At 39.0% G+C, this 22,525-nt stretch overlaps 1 protein-coding gene across 1 annotated transcript in view; it reads left to right on the forward strand.

Moving 5' to 3' along the window:
- The window catches only part of GLRA3 (glycine receptor alpha 3), a 130,363-nt gene that overhangs the window by 19,958 nt on the left and 87,880 nt on the right, over positions 1–22,525 (forward strand). The window contains exons 2-3 of the mRNA XM_074991865.1: positions 13,598–13,725; positions 21,363–21,430. Coding sequence (XP_074847966.1) covers positions 13,598–13,725; positions 21,363–21,430 — 196 coding nt within the window. The remainder of the gene's footprint in view (positions 1–13,597; positions 13,726–21,362; positions 21,431–22,525) is intronic.

Raw genomic sequence — 22,525 nt, forward strand, 5'->3', positions numbered from 1 at the left:
GTAGGATTAAGACAGATGTGTTACAGAGTACATATGTTAGTGCAGTTACTTTTGCTAACCAAACTTGTAATCTCATGCCAAATTGAAATCAAGTTTGTTAAACCTAGTTTCCATGAAACCATGGCAACTGGCATGAACTATACTATCATATGTCATTTCTTCCATTACTTCGCCCAGGGCTCATCTCAGGCTGACTAACCTGGAGTTTCCCAAATCATTCTGCCTTCATTTTTTTTTTTTTTTAAATCTTGACACACTGGCACTTTTTTAGACTTCTAGAATTTCCCTGGATATTTTAAGTTTTCTTACTATCAGAAGACAAAATATCTTGCTACGAAACTTTTTACTGGCTCTTAGGTGCAAGTTATTCAAGCCTGCTGATTTTAAAACAAAACAAAAAAAAAAAAACACACAAACCATTTCTAGCAGATGTCCATCCCTGTTTATTACTAATCAACAGATGACTACTTCATCCTCATGTGGTAAAAAAAGACATCCTGCTTCTTCTCAAATATAGAGCATAAATATTTGTTAATGATTTAAGAGAATTATCAATAATTACCCCTCTCCATTTAGTAATGGTTCTATGCTATTACTAGGATTTCTTTTGCTCCTATCTGTAATTATCCTTAACTCTGACAGACATGGATTTTGATCTGATGTTTCCAAGTTCCAATTTTCTGCATTTTCATAATTTCTTATTTGTATTGGTTGTCATCTATTTCTTTTTCCCCTATCCATGGTGATACTGCTTTTTTGTTTCTACTGCAATACCTTTCAGTCAGCATTGATTCATGAACTGTTTTTAGCTAAAGTCCCTCCTTTTGGTCACAGACTTGTACTACAGGTTGAACCTTTCTAATCCAGCACCCTCTGGTTGGGCAGCATCCAGGGTATGGCATGATTTTAGCCAGTCAGATGTCCAGTTATCATGGGTGTGGCCAAGTTCCCTGTGATGCCATAAAGTTTGTTTACAGCCACCAGTCCTGGTTCTCAGTGTTCTGTGCTGTTATTTAGCTCTGATTTACCCCTAAATAGCTTCTAGAAGCCCAACAAGCAGTGGAAGTGCTACTCACAAAACAGGGAAGAACAAGTAAGAGAAATAGAAGTGGGTGGCAACATGGCCTGCAGTGATCATGAGATGGTGGATCTCAGGATCCTGACAAAAGAAAGAAAGAAAGGTGAGCAGTAAAATACAGACACTTGATTTCAGAAGAACAGAATTTAACTCCCTGAGAAAACTGATAGGTAAAATTCCCTGGGAAACAAATATGAAAGGGAAAGGAGTTCAGAACAACAACTGAGAGCATCTTAAAGAAGCCTCATTGAATGCACAGGAGCAAACCATCCCAATGCACAGTAAGAAAAGCAAACATGGCAGGCAAGCAGCTTGGCTTAGAAGGGAAATCCTTGGTGAGCTTAAACTCAAAAACAGCTGTGTATAAGAAGCCAAAACTTGGACAGATGACTAAGGAGTATAAATAAATTGTTGGAGGATGCAGAGGAGTAATCAAAGGCAAAAGCATAATTGTAACTGCAGCTAGCAAGGGATGTTAACAAGAAGGGCTTTCACAGACATTTTAACAATAAGGGGGTGATCAAGGAGGGTGTGGGACCGTTACTGGATGAGGGAGGTAACCTGGTGACAGATGATGTGGGAAAAGCTGAAATACTCAATGCTTTTTCTTTGCCTCCGTCTTCATGGACAAGGTGAGCTCCTAGGAGTACTGAATTAGGCAATGCAGTATGGGAAGGAGCTGGGCAGCCCTCAGTGGGAAAAGAACAGGTTAAAGGCTATTTAGAAAAGCTAGACGGCCATGGGTTTGGATTTAATGCACCCAAGGGTGCTGAGGGAATTGGCAAATATCATTGCAGAGACTTTGACTAATATCTTTGAAATCTCATGGCGATCAGGTGAGGTCCCTGATGACTGGAAAAAGGCAAATATAGTGCCCATCTTTAAAAAAGGGAGGAGAGACACAATCCAGGTAACTATAGACTAGTCAGTGTTACCTCAGTCCCCAGAAAAAATCGTGGATGGGATGCTCAAGGAATCCATTTTGAAGCACTTGAAAGAAGGGAAAATGATCAAGAGTAGTCAACATGGATTCACCAAATGTAAGTCATTCCTCACAAATCTGATTAGTTTCTATGATGAGGTAAATGGCTCTGTGGACATGGGGAAGTCAATGGATGTGATATACCTTGACTTAAGCAAAGATTTTGATAGTTTCCTATGATATTCTTGTCCATAAATTAAACCATTAATTAAATTAAAAATTTAATTAAATAAATTAAAGTATGGTTTGGATAGATGGATTGTAAGGTGGATAGAAGGCTGACTAGATGGTTAGGCCCAACCAGTAGCAATCAATGGCTCAATGTCTGGCTGGTGATCAGTTTCAAGTGGAGTTTCCCAGGAGCAAGTACTGTTTAACATCTTTAACAACAACCTGGATGGGCGGGGGGATGGATTGCACCCTCAGCAAATTTGTGGATGACACTAAATAGGGTGACACACATTGGAGGGTAGGGATAGGGTACAGAGTGACTGGGAGAATTGGGCCAAAAGTAATCTGATTAAGTTCAACAAGTGCAAAGTCCTGCCCTTGGGATGGAAGAATCCCAAGCATTGGTTACAGGCTGGTACGGCAGAAAAAAGAACCTGGGGACTGTGGTGGATCAGAGGCTGGATATGAGTCAGTGTGCCCTTGCAACCAAGAAGGCTAATGGAATTTTGGGGTGCATTAGGAGGAGCATTTCCAGCAAATCTAGAGAAGCTAATATTTCTTTCCTTTCAGTCCTGGTGAGACCACGTTTGGAGTAGTGTGTCCCATTCTGCCCACCTAGTATAGAAAGGATGTGGATGCGTTGGAGTAGGTCCAGCAGAGAGCAACAAAAATGATGAGGCATCTGAAGCACATGACCTGTTTGGATCTAGGCTTATTTAGTTTGTGAAAAAGAAGATCAAGGGGCAATTTGATTGAAGCCTTCACCTTCCTGAGGGGGAAAGAGGCTGTTCTCAGTAGTGACAAATAGCACAAGGAGCAATGGTCTCAAGTTGCAGTGGGAGAGGTCTAGGCTGGATATTGGGAAAAACTATTTCACTAGGAGAGTGGTGAAGCATTGGAATGCATTACCTAGAAAGGTAGTGGAATCTCCATCCCTAGAGGTTTTTAAGTCCCAGCTTGACAAAGTCCTACGTGGGATGATTTAGTTAGGGTTGATTCTGCTTTAGGCAGAGGACTGGACTTGATGACCCCTTGATGAGCTCCCTTCCAGCCCTAGGATTCTACGATTCTAGAATGCTGCTAGCCAATATTGACCTACTGTGGTTTGGCAAATTCTCTGGTTCAGCACTGGTCAGGTCTTGAGAGTACCAGACTAGAGAGGTTTAACCTGTACAGTATAATCTGGGGTATGGTAGAAAGAGATCCTGAGACATGAGACCTGGTATGAGGAGCCTAGTGCAAGGCCTGACCTAAAATTAAGCCCTGCTGAGATAGAATGAAGTCATCAAGAGTCAAAACTATGAGCAGTTGGTTGCTTTCAGGTTCTCTATTCAATACATGAACTCGGCAAGAATAGGGCTCTGCAAAACACGAGCACTCCTAACTTGTAAACACATTCCAGAAGGATAGTGACAGAAGATTGCAATACCCACATATGGTGCTCAGACACTCCCCAAAGATGATACAAGGATGCACTGACACACACTTCAAGGTAAGGTTAGTATGACAGTGTGATAGAGATATTTTGAGTGAACTAACATGTATGAGTTAACCACATCAGGGAGTTAACACATAACTTGTTTGTGTTAGTATATAAAGTACAGGTTTACAGGGGGTGTCTTTGTTTAACCTAAGAGGAAATGGCAAGCCCCAGTGTTCACTCAGCCAAATTCACTGTAAAGGGCAGTCATGTACTAGTGTAAGTGTAGATCCTGATCTGGGGAACTAGGACTAAAACTGTCCATGCTCCCTCAAGTGTGCAATCTCTTTTGGACATGTCGATAGAGGTCTGCTTGGCCAACTAACTGTGCAGAATGACACCACCACATATAAAGAACACACACATGCAGCCAGAAACTCACAATATGGAAAGACTTCATATTACCAAACAATAATCCAATCTGCATGTTGATCAATCAACAGAATGATATCTTTTGACTATGTCTACTATATATAATGAAGGTATTTATTTTAATTGTTTCTGCTATTAAGTCTCCTTTTACCACTTTCTTGTGTGATTTTTTTTTGTCAGCATGGATCACTAGTTATTCCTTAGCTAAATATTACATCATGGAGTCACTTTGATTACATCAGTCTCTGAAGGTTGATTCATAGCATCATTAGTACTAGAACTGGAAGGAACTTCAAAATGTCACCAAATCCAGTCACTTCAGTTCATTGAAGGACCAAGTGCCATCTAGAGACCATCCTCGACAAGTGTTTGTCATTGGAGATTTTAAAAAGCAGGTTAGACAGAGATTCTACAACATTCCTAGGCAATTTATTGTATATTGTTTAACCATGCTGACAGTTAGGAAGTTTTTCCTAATGTCCAACCTGAACCTCCCTTGTTGCAATTGAAGTCTATGGCTTGTTCTGCAAGCAATTCCTGAGCAATTTATGCAGCAGTTATTGGAACAAGCCAGTTGATTTGTCTGTGAATATGATATTTAAAAAAATGTGATTGGAGAGAATTAACCAGCTGAAACCAGATTGCTGGATTTTCTTTAAAAGGGGCCTGGTGAAAGCATTTTCTTTACATAAGCACATTTTATTTAATATTAATGATTTTGACATAATTATACTCACTTACAGCCATAGAATCAAGGGAAGGATTCTTGGGATTAAATACATATAATCATCACTTTAATCATGACTGATCCAATACATTAATATCATCTCAAATTAGTTTTCATAAATGCTTTTGGTCCTGCTGTTTGAGAGATGCAGTTGACTGCATAATTGCTGGCTGCAGCTTTTCCTATCAGTCACTGCCCCACAAGAATGTAATTAATTTCCTTGAGCTTCTCTGTAAAGCTTTTCAATATACACTCTAATGAAAGCATTCAAATATCAGTCAAATAAAATGAACCACAAAATAAAGTTCAGATCACTCCAGGGCTTTACGCTTGCTGTCCCAAGGAATAAGCTAAATAATAAAAATGAAAATCCACTGGTCCAGAGTTATATGTACAGCAGCAGCACAGATAGTTTTGTAGCCAAAACTGTATTTTAAAACAAATATTTGTAACTTTTTCAATGCCTTAAAGAATCTGTACTTCAGATACTAAAGAGAAGAAAGAACCTATGATTACAAAAATAAGGGAAAAGCAATGCCTAAATTGACACATTAAAAATATACCCATAAAATTTTCAAAATACAACAGAAGTAATTTATCAGAAAAAATCAACCACTAATAAAACTACAAGTTAAATAATTTAACAATTTTGTATATTGTCCTTCACTACAGATATCTGACAAATTCTGAGGGAACTAATGGTTCTCTCAGGCGACATCTACAAGAAAGTGCTATTCTGAAATAAGATATTTCAAAATAGCTATTTCAAAATATTGTATTTTGAAATGACACATCCACACAGAAAATTCATTTAAAAAAAAATCACACCTAGCTATTTCAAAATAGCATTGCCAGGTCCATAGCGTTATTTCAAAATAGTACCATTGCAGCCCATTAGGGCTTATTTTGAAATAGTGCTATTTCATGTCTTAAAGTGTCTATTTAAAAATAGCAAATGTCAAAATAGGTGTTATTCCTTGGGGAATGAAGTTTACCACAACTGGAATAACACATCCATTATTTTTATTTTATTTTGAAAAGGTGTGCGCATCATTTGGATGCTGACAAAGTTATTTTGAAATAACTGCTGTAATTTTGAGACAACTTTGTGGTGTAGACACCACAGCCTCAGAGTTCTCAAATTTATCCCTTCCAGTAAATTTGAGATTGCCATTGTACTCAGCTGGGAATAGAAATTGGAACTTGGACAGCCAAAAGGATGCTTGTAGCTTGAAAGAGAGCAACTATGAAGCAATATTTCCATAGACACAGAGGGGAAAGGAAGTATAAAAACTGCAGTAAAGGACTGCCTCATGCAGACAAATTTTCAGAAATTCATATGCCTCGACTGTGATACATTTCTTGGAGATTAATGAATCACCTAACTGAGCAATATGTAAGTCCAAATACCACATGCACATCTACATCTCGATTTTTGCCTAATGCTAAACCTCTGGTGTTCAGATGCATGATCTTTTTGAAACTGAGTCAGTATGCCCCAGCTCATCATTACAGAGCATTAGATTTTGAGGCCAGAAGGCTCTATTATTTTAATGAAGTCTGAGCTAGCATACAGTAAAGGCCAAAGATTTTCACTCTAATTCCTGCACTGTGCCCACATTTTGTGATTGAGATAGAGCATTTTTTAAAAGACATTCAACTCTTGATTTACAAACTTCAAGTGACAATCTCCTATATCCTGTGATAAATTGTTACAGTGATTGATTACCTCACTGTTAAAAACATGCACCTTATCTATAGACTGAAGTTTTCTAGCATCAGGGGGTTCAGAGGTCCCCAAGCACTGCACCGCAACCACAGCCAGAAGTGACTCTCACTCAGCAGGTAGAACAGGGAGTTCATTAGTCAGAGGCACAGCATTGTTCAGAGGTGTCAGTACAGCACGCAGAGTGTCATTCCGATCCATCTTGGGGAGCGGAATCTAGAGCCCAGATGGGGCACCCCTCAGCTTCCCCTCAGCACAAGCTAGCTGCCGCCCCACAGCTTCCAACTGCCACCTCTGCTTCAAAACCTAGCTCTGCTCCTTCCCGCTCTTTGTTTGGAGATAGAGGTTTTACCTACCAGCTTAGGTTACAGACAGTAGTCATCATCCTTATCCGTTGTGAGCTGTTCAGCTGTTGCAAACACTTCCAGCCTGGCTTTCACACACATCCACCCCCAACTCCATTACATCAAGCTTCAGCATCCAGTCATAGGTTCTTGTTGTGCCCTTTAGTTAGCAATGTGCTTTCTATGTTATTTACACATCATTACTGTAATTACATTTCTAGGTAGAGATTAGGATGCTGGTATTGATCTGAAAGGCTCTGAAGAGTCTTAGTCCTGGCAACTTGAGGGACCTTCTATCTCCCCATGTAATTTCAGTGTCATCACAATCAGCAAGAAATTTGAGCTAACAATCAGGTCAAAATAGATCATCTTTCAAGTTCAGTTCCCCTCCCAGCATACCAGAAAAATATAAATGTAAAATATTGAAGACTGATGAACTTTCACGTTAGTCCCTTTGCCTCTTTCAGGGACTTGTCAGTCTTGGCCTCTAGTCCTGAGATTTGAACTTCCCTACTTGCTTGGGGAAGGGTAGCCCAAGCCCATTCTTCTCTCTGTTCCAACCCAGGGACATTGTAAAAACAAGTCCTGTGACATCTTAGAGACTAATAAATGTATTAGGTCTTGAGCTTTTGTGGGTAAAACCCACTTCATCAGATGAGTTGGAGTAGAAAATACAGACTAAATGATATATCAGAAAAAAATTAAAAAATGCCAAATCTGCAAAAGTTACCTGTGATACATTTGTTAGTCTCTAAGGTGCCAAAGGACTGCTTGCTATTTTTAAGTTAAAGACTAACATGGCACCCCTCTGAGACTTTTTAACAGGGACATTGTGTTAGGTATGTTGTCATTTTTCACAGTAAAGTCATTTTGTTTGGGAATCCTCTCACCGCTCTCCTATGGTTTCTAGGTTTTGAATAGAGCTGCTCAGATATTAATCTTGTTTTGTTATTTGTCATTTTTCCTTTCTGTCCAATGGTTGATTTAACAAATCATTGTTATATATTTGACTACTTGTCACTTACGGACACCCATATCCATGAAACTTTGAAGAAATATAAATAAACCAAGAACAGGTTTCAATCTGGGCCTAAGCTGGAAGATTTCACCACCTCATGTATGTTTGGCGGCTCTGTTTAAATGCAGCTGACAGGAATCCATGAGACAGAATCATCATCACTATTAACTCTCACGCTGGTAGTCAAAAATAATAGGAAGGGAATAATAGAAGTAAGTATGGAAACTAGTGGGGCCAACAGCTTCTGTGGGTCCCCAGGCAAGATGTGTGGGAAAGCAGTTTCTGGAGCTTCAGGCAAAAGGGATGAAGTTGGGGGAAGACAGCCCTCAGCACTGCCCAGATCGTTGTACTACCCCCACCACTCAGAGCTGCACAGAGTGTCTGTTGCAGCAGGCTGGCAGTGATTTAAAGGCCCCAGGACTCCAGCGGCTGCCAGTGTTGCAGTAGAGGAAAAACAAACAGATATAAAATTCTTGAAAGAAGGAGCTCAGAGGATAAAAGTGAATCTGTATTCCCACTAGATGTGCAGAAAAGCATTCCTGCAAATGTCTAGTAGCCATGTAGCAACGGAAGATTATTCTCTTGTTGCTGTTTGTACTGAGCTCCCATTAACACTAAGGGGAACTATATTTACATTGAGTGAAGGAAAAACATATCCATGATGCGCCACCATGTAGCAAACAGAGGGCTATTTCTAGAGACAACTTGTGCCATGACTAGGAAATTCTTAACAGGAGTATCCAGGAGCAATACTTTTTCATTATTTCCTTATATATTTTGCTCTATGGCGTTTAATTTTTCCATCAGAATACCATACTATTAACTGTATTTTCTATTGCTTCACTACTCAGTGTTACAATAAGTATAACTGACCAGCTGCGGTGTTATTAAAATGATTGTTCATGTCCATGGTACGTGGTATGTGATTAAAGCATGGGACTAGCAATCAGTGTAACTTGCCATATAACTTGAGTGACCTTGGGCATGTATTCTCTCTGGCTATGGCTACACTAGAGAGTTTTGTCAATAAAACCCTAGCTTTGTTGACAAAGCTGGTCGAGCATCAGCACACAATATGCATTTTGTTTACAGTATGTCAATATAAGTTAGCTCTTTCTCTGACAATCTTCTACCTCTCCCAGGTGAGGAAGCGTGCTTTCATCAACAGATTTGGTCAACAAAAAAAAGCTGTGTGGATGCTCTGGGAGCCTTCCGTTGACAGACTGTGCTTCTGGTTCACTGTGTTACACTATTAGTTGAACATTTGGTCCGCTGTTTTGTTGAGACAGGGCAAGGCAGTCCAGCTGCTCTGGCAGAGTGGATTGGTCTTTCAATCCACTTTAGTGTACGGCCACACGCGCCGTCAACGGACTTTTTGTCAGAAAATCTCTTCTGACAGAAAAGTCTGTCGATAGATGTTATTCCTTTTTTACAGATGGCAAAACCAAAACAGAGAGGTTACGGTTACACTAGAAGCATCTATGTTCCACTGCTATCATGCTATTTAATTAATTCATGTTTTTAAAGAGTTTCCAGATTGTGACATGAAAGGCACCATACAAGTATTTTTTACAATAATACATGGTGTAGCATGTTTGTGTATGAAAATATGTAGGGCTATTAAAATAACTTTTTCTAACTTTTCCAAAGTGTTTTATAAACTTTAATTGAGCTTCATTATATCCATTAGAGGTAGGTATTTTCTTTTCAGAGATTAGTCAAAACCAACTGGAATCTAAGCTCTTTTGAATGAATTAAAACAGAGACGGGGGTCCTATTTACATCCTTTATTCAGAAGTCAATCCTCTGCTTTTTATTCTGTAACAGATCCAGAAGAGGCAGACACCCATTTCTCAGTCTGATTCTCATGCAACAACAGGCCTGCAAGAATGGCTGTTTCTGTGATATCACAGACCTTTATTGCTCAGTCTTGGGTGCCTGAACGCCATTTGTCCCTCTAAGAAGTTGGATGCTGACCACTCAGGGGTCACATAACTAGTCAGCATGCCAGCATCTCAGTTGTTATCAGAATTAACCAGACAAATCACTCCACCAACTAAGAACGGCCATGCACCATGTTTCTATGATAGTACAATCCAAGAAAATGGAAACCAAAACCAACAGATGCTCTCTCTCTTCCTGCAACCGTGTCTCATTTCATTCACAACTTCCAAATTCTACATCAAATGAGGTGGAAATGCTACAGACAATAGCCACATTTGCTACACAACCCTGATTCTCTCTCAGTGTACTGGCTGTTCTGTACACTGAATGAGTCCTATGTGAAATACAGTACATGCTTATGGAATTGGAGATGACATCATAATTCCTGAACACAAGACACAGGCACTCTTATCCCAGAATCATATTTTACAACCTTAATGGTCCGTTAACGTAGACAAGCCCAGAATTACAGGAGTTAGGTTTCACTGGGAATATCTGCACTGCAGCTGGAAGATGCGATTCATATCATGGTTAGATTCATGACACCTTGAAGACAATTAGTGCACTCTGGATGCTGCAGCACAGGCAGTGGTTCAGGCTAGTCCACCCACAGTGACACCTCACACCTGGTAGCCCCAGGGGCTGCTTGTGTTGCAGTATCACACCAATATTTTAGCACGTTATCCCACAAAGTGCTAACACTAGCCTGTTTAGCCAGCCTGAGAATCATACCTGCAAGTTTCAGCATAAGCATAGCTACTAAGACCTAAGACCCCACTTTTGATCCAATTCTGGTCGTACTGAATTGAACAGGTGTTTTACTATTCAGGTAGTATTTGTCCACATGACTCTTTAAAATGTATGTTCTCCAGTTATTCTTATAAACGAAAATCCTCCAGCGCTTACTCAGGAGAATGTCCAGTTGAAATGGAGGGAAACTTTTCTTGAAAGGAATCAATTAAAATAGAACTTATTTACACTACACGGACAACTTTTATTGATTATACAGGTTGAAAGTCTCTAATCTGGAACTCTCATCAGGCAACATCTGGACTGACTTTAGTGAGCTAGATGACCACTTATCATGGATGTGGCCAATTTTCCTGTGGTCCCATAAAGTTTGTTTCCAGCCACCAGTCCTGGCTGTCAGAGTTCTAAGTTGCATTTTAACTGTAATTTACCCCTAAATGTCTAAGAGCCCAGTAAGCAATGAAAGTGTTGATAATGCTACTAGGCAATATTGACAACTCCTGGTCTAGCAAATTGTCTCATCTGGAACTGATCCAGTCCTTAGGGTGCTGTATGAGAGAGGGTCACCCTGTATTAATTTCAGAATATGGGCTGGACAACAGAATCACTGAAAGAGAACCTGAATTTTAAATGATTACATTAAATATTACTCAACAGCCATTATCATGTTGAATTAAGGCCAATACTACATTGGGAAAATTGTTAGGAAAGCAAGTGTGTATATATATATATTTTCTTCTCATTTCAATGTTAATTATCCTTAAATTTGGAGTACTGCTTTCAGTTTTGGGCAGTACAGTTTTCAAAAGAAAGTTTGGAATAGAGCAAAACCAAAATAAAAAGACTGCAATCCAATGGGCATATCAGTTTAAGACATTCATGGTGCCTGCGTGTTTAATGCCTAGTTGAAGTCAAAGTTGATAAAATTGTACAAGGGGATATATGTAGTGAATTTTGATTTGTTTTGCTTTACAACAGTTTATCACTCCCTTTGCACAATGACTACACAAGATGTTAAACAGGCCAATAAAGAACATTAGGGGAAAAAAAAGATTAAAATATCATTGTCTCTTGAGAACAGGACTCAAACTGTATTAGGGAACAATTATATTAAATGCTATATAAAAACAAAAAACTTTCCAAGTACAGGAAGAAATACCTAACTAAGCTAGCTACCAAAGGAACTTATAGAATACCCATCACTAGAGATAGTCAAGGCTGGGCTTGACACCTAGTTATTAAGACTAGCTTGGGGATAATGAAAATGAATCTGACTTTACATAGATGGTAGACTACATGACCAACTAATCATTCTTTCCAATTCAAATCAGCATTATTATTTGTCAGAGATAAATTTAGGCACACTTTTGGTTTCCAGTAACGATTTGATTTTCATGACACCTTGATCTCACTATAGCCCTGCATTAGCCATTTTATGCTGTATTTGCAAAAGTTTTAAATTGCTGGTTCTTTTAATTGAAAAAAAGACTAACACTAACAAAAATACTGATTTGCTTCATAAGAAGCGGAGTCCAGGAGTTTAAGTGTTCATTCATGAAGTCCTAAACGGTGGCAGGTAAAAGTGTGTAAAGAGGGAAAATAAATAATATAGTCTGTGTCTTTGGATCTTAAAATGCAAATTTCTGAGTCCAATGAAACATTAATTCTTTATCCCATAAAGAAAATTTATGATTAAAAACCAGAGATGTGTTTTAGCCACATAGTAGATAATTAGCAGACAAATGAGTTCAGAGAAATTTTATATTTGACAGAAAAAACAAAAAAGTTTATGTAACAAACCAGCATGCCCAATTCTCTTCGAACAGTGCGCAAATAGCATCTGGGCCAAACTTACACATTTGCTGAGGATTCATTTATTGTTAAGCTACGTAAATCTCAGTTTAACATTTTAATGATTTTTGAAGGTTCCTATGGATTTTTGATTCCTATTCTTAGTTTCAGCTGACTTGAATAGACATTTAAGCCCTTCTCTCATAAGAGGCTCACATGGATAGTACCCAACTGTCAGAACTAGGTGAGTCAGCAGAAAAGAGTGAGTTCGCAGATGAGATTCTCTCTCTACTCAGAACATGAGATCAGGATAATTTAGCAGTACTCTTCATCTTTTAAACCTAGAACCAGATATTGTTATTTCATATACTAAAATATTTTTTTATAATTGTATATCTACCAGATTAATTTTTTTCTGTTTTTAAAGGACCCACATGGTTGATCTCTCTGTTTGTATTTCGTTCTCTTGATATACACAGACCGTACTATAGAATGTCAGTGGGAGTTCCACATAGTTAGGCAGACCAGACTATAGGAGATGATATTTCCATATGGACCTAAGAGGAGAAGTTTACACTAAAACAGTGAATTTATTAATTCATTTTTCATTAAATTTTCTTTTGCTGCAGTAGTCACTCCTGTTTTAGAGGAAAATAAACCTTATTGATAATGTTATGGGATAAAATTGGCCAATCATCTGGTATCCTCTGCATACATATTACCATAAAACAGTCAACGGTATGAAAAAGTGATGTGCCTGTTAGAAGTAACAAAAAGAATCCTCAACTAAGTTTCCATTATAAAGAATATAAATTAAACAAATTAATCATAAAGCACTTTGCAAATCATAGCATTCCAGACTGAGATATTTGTTTGACATTGATATTTGGTATTGCAATTTTGTGGAGCAAATCAATTAGGGTTGATTAGAAATATGGTTAATTTTGAGAAGCCACAATACAAAAAGTGATCACAGTGCAATCTGAAAGAATGAGGAAGAATAGACATCTAACTATACACAAAATTATCCTATTTTCACTTAACCAAATTAAAATGATTCTCTATCATCATTAATATTTAATTTAAAAAAGACAATTTTACCTTTGAATTGATCTGTTTTAACTATGATGAACAAAGGGACTGCATTGTTAGTACTTAAATATTATTGGAAATTATGTCTAATAAAAGCGTTTGGTTTTGTTTGTGTGTTTTAGTTTGGTAGCCACAAAGGAAACTGACAGTGCAAGATCTCGTAGCATGCCAATGTCACCTTCTGATTTCCTGGACAAATTAATGGGTAGGATGTCAGGCTACGATGCAAGAATCAGACCAAATTTCAAAGGTAATTTTGAATCTTAATTCAGTTTAATTTAACATGGTCTTTGATGAAAATGTTTATTTTGGAAAATAATTTAAAAGCAAAACCAATGTACACAGCCACTCTCAGCTATATTGTCTTTGATCATTCAAATTTCAACAAAACCATGGTCTACTGTTCACTGAAGTTTAGTAGGTCTTGAGATGCCAAAACAGTACTGAAGTTTACAACTGTTAATATTTTAATGTGACAAGTATTCAGTACAATTTAAACAACTAAAAGGAACACATAAGATGTTCACAGATAAAGATTTTTTTCCATGTTTCTGGTGCATGCTCACCAAGCACAGATACACATGAATTCAAATAATTAGTACCAAATTACTAGTTATTAATTATTAGGACCAAATAATTAGTACCAAATTACTTGCTGTATGTCTGCACAGCATCTAGCATCACTGCAATATTAATGCTAATGATAAAGAGTGTGCTATGTAGCTGGTGAATGCATTTAAGACAGCAAACGTTAGGAGCAATCCTCTTCCTGTCACTAACTGTGCCTATGGCTCTCTGTTTTCTGTTATCCTTTTCATAGGCTTCCTCTCAGTTCTGTAATCTTCCATTTTCTTAGCCCCTCCCCCCACCCTGTTACACACCTTTGCTCATCCAGTTGGTTACTGGAGTAAACTTGCCTGATAGTTTCTTAACTGGAATGCTTGTGTATCAGAGAGAGAGAGAGAGATCGCTTATGTTCTTATGCTTCCACTTTGGTTACATGTTCAGAAACACCTCAGGGAGGTGAGAGTATTGTGTAGAAGAAGAGGTTAAGACCGAAGTCCAAATCATAACTTTTGGGAATGACGGTAGTACGCTTAAGACATCACACTAGCCTTCAAGCAATATTGATTTAATTTTTAATTCTGCACAGACTACTGATGAGATATTGTGTATCTGGCCTGATCTCTTTGTGCCTAAAGTACACTTTCTCCAAATTTTTGCCTCTTTCTAAATTTAGACTGTCATCTTTTGGAAGGAGGAACTCTCTCTCAGTAGTTGTATTTACAGTGCCAAGCAAAATGGAGGTTTGATCTTGTTGAGGCCCTAGGTGCAACCATAATGCAAATAATAAAGACCATTATCTGATGTCACCCTAGCACACCCCCAACATAGCAAGACCAAAGCAAATTATACAGAACTTGTACAATGACAATGTATAATTCCACTAAAAAGATGATTCCCTCTGTGTATGTGTGTGGCATCTTTCTATTCATTTGCCTCCTTATTAAAGGGGTTCTCAACCATGTACTACAGCTATTCTCCTTAGCAAATAAATTTCAACTTCAGTCAAAGTGTTAGGCTGCATTGCTTGGTCTTATTGGCCTGAGGTCCTCTTTTGTGCAGTAAAGCTTTACTTTAAAGCTAAGGTAAAGCTGCGCTGAACAAAAGAGGACCTCAGGCAAATAAGACCAGGCAATGCAATTTCTCTTTCTTCCAATCTTCTATGACTTTGTGGGTGAGTATATAAAAGCAAAGATCTTATGCGTTAGCAATTTCTTTGGCAATTAGATTTTGGAATCTGTCATGGGCCCCACACAATCACGATCTTCTGAGGGGGCTACAGTGTAGAAGAGACACATATTTAGCAATTAGATACAATACTGTACTTCTTGATTCTATAATTCAAAGGACTGAGTGGACTTTTTTGTGGCCATCTGAATGTGAAAAGAGAAAACACAAAATTTCTGTTTCATAAGAGTGAACGTTATAAGTGTTCTGGACAGTGATGCAATTTGAATAAATTTGCCAAGAAAAATTCACATCTGCCTCTGCAAATGACTATCTTCCTATTATTGCTCTAAGAATGAGTACAGCCAAAAAGAACTTCATACAATTTGAACTTTGTAAGTTATCAACAATTTTAAGAAATGAAATAAGTACTAGTATGAAAGCGCAGACTATCAACCCTGGTGTAACTAGAAAATTGAAACTTTTTAATTAAAATCCTGGACGCTGTCAATAAAAAAAAAACAGAAGGGAAAGACAGAAGTTAAAGATAGAAGATAAAAATAGGACACAAGTTAAAATTTTAAACAAATTGGACGTCTTCAAGTCAACAGGGTCTGATGAAATGCATTCTAGAATACTAAAGGAGATGATCTGAGCCATTAGCTATTATTTCTGAAAAACTCATGGAAGGTGGGAGAGATACCAGAAGACTAGAAAAGGGCAAATTAGTGCGCGTCCATAAAAAGGAAAGAGAGAACACCCAGGAAACTACAGACCAGTCATCTTAATTTCTGTACGGAGAAAGATAATGGAGCAAATAATTAAGGAATCCACAAGTAAACATCTAGATGAATAATGAGGTAATAAGTAACAGCCTGGATTTGCGAACACATTACGTCAAACAAACCTTCTAGCTTTCTTTGGATAAGATAACAAACCTTGTGGATAAGGGGGACAGATAAATGAGGTATACCTAGTCTTTAATGCATTTGCTACAGTATCGCATGACTTTTTCCATTAATACAGTAGGGCAGTACAACCTAGATGTGGCTAGTATGAGGTGCATGCATAGTTATCAATGGTTCACTATCGTACCAGAAAGGCATAGCAAGTGAGGTTCCACAGGGCTCAGTTTTTGGACTGGTTCAAAACTCTTCCAATAAATTAGCTAATGGCACAGAGAGTACTGAAGTGTGTGGATAATACCAGGCAGGGAGAGGTAGAAGTGCTTTGGAGGATAGGACTGTAATTCAAAATGATCTAGACAGACTGGAAAAATGGTCTGAGGTATATAGGCTGAAATTCAATATGGAGAAATGCAAACTACTCCATTTAGGAAGGTAAAATGGGAGTGGGAAATTACTGTCTAGGAAGGAGTACTGTGGAGAGGGATCTGTGTGTCATAGTGGACCACTAGCTAAATATGAATCAAGAGCATGACACTGTTGCAGAAAAAAAAAAAAAAAAAGGTGGGGAGGCAAATATTCTGGGATGTATTAACAATGTTCTAAGCAAGACAAGTGCTGTGCCTACACAACAGTTGCTATTTTGGGATGCAAATGTATCATAAAATAGCAACTCAGTGGCTGAACACGACACACAAAATAGCATTCTAATTCCAGCACCCCTTGTCATATGAGGGGGCAAGGCAAGTTTCAAAATAGCCACTTACATTGAAAATGCAAAAGTTATTTTGAGTTACACCTACAGCATAGTCACAGCCAAGAAATAATTTTTCAACTCTAGTCTGTGCTGATTAGGTTTCAGCTGAAGCATTGTGTTCAGTTCTGGGTGTCACATTTCAGGGAAGATGTGGATGAAAGGGACAAAGTCCAAGGAAGAGTAACAAAAATTATTAAATTCTAGAAAACATGACATAATGGAGGGAAGATTGAAAGAACTATGTTTGTGTGGTTTGGAAAAGAGAATACTGAGAGGGCACATGCCAATAGCTTGCAAGTACCTAAAATGTTGTTAGAAGGAGGAGGGAGAAAAATTATTCTCCTTTAACTTTAATGTTAAAACAAGCAATGAGGTTAAACTGCAGCAAGGGAGGTTTAAGTTGGACTTCAGGCAAAGCTTCCAGTGAGGGTGGATAACCACTGGGATTAATTGCCTAGGAACTGTTTCTAATTGTTCTACGAATCTCCATCACTGGAAATTTTTAAGAGTAGGTTAGACAAACGCCTGTCAAGGATGGTCTAGGGGGTTCTTGGTACTGCCAGGAGTGCAGCAGACTGGACTTTATGATCTCTCCAGGTGGGAAGGGCTTGTGCATCTGACCATTTCCATCTTACTTCTCATATTTTTGCTTCTCTTGTATGTAGAGCTTTCGCGGGAGCCAGGGAACAAGTTTGCCCCCTTCCCACAAGCAGCTTTTCTCTTCTATATATTTAAGCCTGCTATCACTTTACAACACAGCAAATTTTCCTCTCTCTAAATCAACTCAGGGAGAAACAGATGACAATCTCTGGGAATAGGGTGTTCTCTTCTTGTCTATCAGAACAACAGTGATCTCGTGGCCCAGTCAACAATAGATGTCTGAATCTAATTGTGGAATTGTCAAGCGAGATTCCTTCCCTTTTCAAAGTACTGTTAAAGGGTTAGAGTTGCACTGCCTAAACAGAAGAAAGCCCAACAGTATGGCAGTTACCTTATTGGCACCTCTGTCTCATGCTGGTGTAGAAAATAGGCACAATTCTAATTTTCTTAAGAAAGAAAGGCAGATACTTTTCCCTTGTAAATAATTTCATCTACCACCTTTTAACCCCCATGGCCTATTTATTCCTCAGATAGTGAGTGATGCTACTTGGGAATTTGCTTTACCTAATTTGAAGTCCATACGATCTCTTCCATCTCAGAGTAATCTGCTTGTTCCACATTACCAAAGTGTCCAAACTTTTCATTTCTTCTTTCTGCATTATCACAATACAGGAAGAAATTCTCTTCCGTCAACCCCAATTCAGTCAAAACATTACTTTTCTCTCACCTTTCATTTCCTACTTAGATATTAACTTATCACATGAAGAAATGTAGATCCTAGAAAATTAAGCAAAACAATCCAGGATCACTTCTCAAAAGGAGGAACATTTGTTAACCTATGACAATAAGGAGAAGTGAAAGTAAGGTGATGTGCATTGGTGCACCACTCTGGTAAAGCCAGCAGGTGCACTCCTCTGCAGAAAGAGCAGGGGCATACTCCCAACCGTGCTCCTAGGGCTCTCATGAAGGCTGCCATGCTAAGCAGCAGGCAGGTGAATGGGGCTGGCTGGGGGTGCACTTCAAACTGATCCAGAACTGCCCCAGCTCTGAGACTTGCTGAGCATCCTTTAGGAGGGCAGGGTGGCCTGAAGCACCCCTCTCCGCATTACTACCAACACTACTTGTTGTCCCGTCCCCCATCACTGTCAGGGAGTGAGAGGAAACCAAACAGTGCACAGCTATCCCTTTTCATCCCAGCTGGTGCAGGGAGTGGACAAAAGGAGTGAGTGACCCACTCTGCTTTCTTCTCGCTTCCTGAGCTTGTCAGAAGGGGGAAGAGCAAGTAACAAACAGAGTTGGTAGGAATCAGGAGGGCTTTTTCAGCCCCCTCGTCCTCCCTAAAGGATACCCTTGACCTCCTCTTTCCTCCGACACCCCAACCCCCTCGCCTGAGCCTCTCCTCACAGATCCCAACCCAGGCTTCTGCACCCCATCCATTCACCCCATCCTTTTCCCCTTAATTTTGGGACTGTGCATCAGATCTAAATCAACTTGGAATCATTTGTTTTGTTGGGATTTTTTTTTTAAATAACTGATATGCCAATGGGATATTGAAGTTCGTTTATGTTCTCTTTTGAGCTAGACAACAGCATATTGAATGAGAAATGATATAATGTCCTAATATATACAAATCTGGTGTCTCTCTGAACTGTAATTTACATGCACATGCACACCGGATGACATCACCGCTCAGTGACAGCCCTTAAGTGTAGTCCCCTGAAATCACCTTCTCACTTCCTCCCACCTTCTGCAGCCTTGCTTGGCCACAGCCATATCTTACACTGAAACTAAAGAATCATCGTATAAGGCAGCTTTCATCTTTTACACTATTAAATGAAATGTCACCATAGTCACAGTGACGGAAAATGTGGTACTTTCTTACCCAGCAGATCTGCTTCCTTTGTGTACTCATCTATTTACTGAGAAAGATATCTTTCAGCACTGGTTTTTGTCCTTGAGAGAAAGTGAAGTAGGATTCTAATCTGGCTCATACACCATCAGCAGAATTTTGCTAAAAGAGGTGCTGATTCTTCAGATATTTATTACAGCAGTAGTCCTATTGATGTAAATCAGCAGTGAAGCATCAGCGAAAACAAAGCTGCTTATGATTTCAGGGGAAGTCCCCAGGATAGACAAGCATTACTCTTGTTTGTAAGCTTGCAGAACTGAGCCATACTTTCCAAATCTGTGGCCTTTATTATTGGGGAGCATATGAAACAAGGAAAGAATCCAGTTTAGTGTTCAAATAAGAAAAATGATTAGGCTGGCATTTAGAAGAAAAATATTTTCAATGGTATAAGTATGATATGGGAATAATTAAGAAAGCCCCTGATGCCAACTTTTTTCATGAAAAGATGAGTCAGCTCTCATCAGATGTTGGATCAACAAACACTGCTCTGCCTTTACTGATGCTTTGCAGATTTAGGGCATAATGATAGTTGACTGACTACAGTGTAGTTATTCACAGCAAAAAGATTATGTCTGGTAGTAAGTTTGCAGAAATGGATCCAACACAACTGATGAGGACACAGTTGAACTTAGGATAAGCACACAAATGGGTTTAATTGGCAGGCCACAACTTCTACTAGACTATAACACTGGGGAGGAGCGCTACCTTTCCATGACCCATGTAAAGCATATATCGGAGTAGGCTTTCCCTCAGCATAGCCCCCAGGACTCGGCTTGCTCTGAATCCTAGCACACTACTTCCCTACATTTTTACACTGTTGCCCCCCCTCCCCATAGAGTGGAGATAGGCACCTTGGCTCACAAGGGACAGAAGGTCTTATCTCAGTCAGTGAAGCCACAAAATTATCACCCCCTTTCATGCACCCAAGGCTCGTCAACAAATCCCAGGTCTCGCTGAATCATTTCTCTTCGACTTTTACCCACACTGGAAACTGGCCACAGGGGTGCTAGGAGCCAGCTGAGTAACACCCAGACCCATTAACAAGGAACAAGGAGAAGGGGCAAAGCAAACATGTGCCACAGGGACTTTTAAATCATTGCTGGAGCACCGCTGTCTGGGCAGCGAGGAGGGCTGGCTGCCCAATCCCTGCCTGAGGCCCTGCTCCTATTAGGAGCATTGAGATGCCCTGCCTTACCTTGCCCAGGGGCCTGATGAGGCTGTCATCTTCCTTGATCCCACCCAACTGAGCCACTACTCTTGATATCACAACTCATGCCTGGTCTATTCCCCTTCATTTGGTAGCTGTGTTAGAACCTCCATCTGACATCATCTCTGAAAAATTCAGGCCAATTGTAACAGACGCTTTCTGCTGGGCCTCTCCTCTCGTATTGCCAGCCCATCGACTTTCCTCAGAGGTGGAGATGGGGTAGTGCCATTTCTGTTGCCGGCGCAAAACAGAATAGATTTAGGCTATTTTTTTTCTTAGCTGTGTTGTATCCCGAGTGCTTCGAGAAGCTAAAAGATGTATTATTGTGCTTTTGTTACTAACTGAAATTGTAGATCTGCCAATAAGAAGTTAACTTTTTCCTGGTTGCTGTAAAGAAGCACCGTGATCTATATTATGCTCTATTAAAACTAACATGTAACCCCTAAATTGTTTACGGTGATATAGCACAAATTCACAAAAAGCATATTCACTTTTCCTTGGCTTCTTCCCTCAAGACAAAAGGCTTTCCTGCATCTTTCGAGTCCTAACTGGGATTTCTACAAATTAATGAATCATTGTAAAACTGGAGGAAAGAGGGAAAAAAAAAAAAAACACCTATAAACATATAAAATAACTTGAACAACAAAACACTCTTCGGTAACCTTAGAAGAATTTCTGCATGTCATCTCTGTCTTCTTCCCAAGTGACAGTATCTTTGTTTTCACCACAGTTTCACGTAATATATTTTGATGTTCACACAGCTTATTTTCTTTTGCAGGCCCTCCAGTTAATGTCACATGTAACATATTTATAAACAGCTTTGGGTCCATTGCAGAGACAACCATGGTAAGGAACTTTACTTTAGAACCCTTTAAAGTGCAACTTAAAATAACTTGAAAAACTGAGCAGTAAGTAGGGTCCTTTTTTTAGTTTGGAGCTAAGCTGAGGAGGAAATTATTTTTCTTATGGTTGAAAAAAATCAATAAATAGAATATTCAACTCAATAGTTGGATTTTCTGAAAGAAATTTCATCATTTCACTATTACTACATTGAAGAATAAACTTATGAAGGCCAACAGAGATACTTTCATGTTTTCTGACAGCTTTAATGAAATTTAGTAGTATGAGGGGGTTTCTTTACTTTTGAGTTAAAATTTATGTTCTATGGCATTTTACTTTTCTAATATCACAACTTATGGATCATTAAGTGGCTTTGTAAGTTACATGGTGCTCTATTTTATAGAGCAGATGAGGGGATATACATCACATATTGAATGTCTTTACTTTCAATGAGATGTGATTTACAAAAAAGAAAATGTAGCACCAATGTATAGTATATGTGATTGAAGAAAAATAAGTACTTAGAATCCAGTACACCAGAAAAATATCAGATGTCGAAACACTGAAAGCCTTGGAAATCTAAGGTGACATAGTCAGCTTGTCTTTTAAGGGAAAAAGACTACCTTCACGTTGTGGTTTCTGAGGGGGATGGGGGAGCACGTTCAATGAACGTGCATCGTAGGCGTTGAAAAGGTTTCAAAGGCCAGCAGTCAAAGAAACTTACTTGACTTAAAACAGGACAATTATGCAGCGCTTAATTTGTGATGAAAATAGCATGAGGAAGCCAGCATTTTACCAGAAAGCCTAAAGGTAACAGGGCTATGAACTGCCATGCCTAGAAGAGCCAGGGCTCCAACATGGCATAAATTAAGCAAAAGAATTATGTAATTCTTAACTGTTGTGGAGAAGTACTCCAGGCATTTATCTCCTTAGTAGGTCAGAGGACAAGTATGGGGAAAGCCATGGAACTGGCAAGCATATATCTAGTGAGCAAACAAGTTATACAAATGCATTGGCTAATCCCAATGAGATGTCTGCAGATGCTCTTACACACATTAGCGTCCAGGAGTTTGGAGGCAGAATCGTAGAACACTAGAACTG

Source organism: Carettochelys insculpta, chromosome 4, assembly GCF_033958435.1.
Source record: "Carettochelys insculpta isolate YL-2023 chromosome 4, ASM3395843v1, whole genome shotgun sequence".
Taxonomy (NCBI): Eukaryota; Metazoa; Chordata; order Testudines; family Carettochelyidae; genus Carettochelys; species Carettochelys insculpta.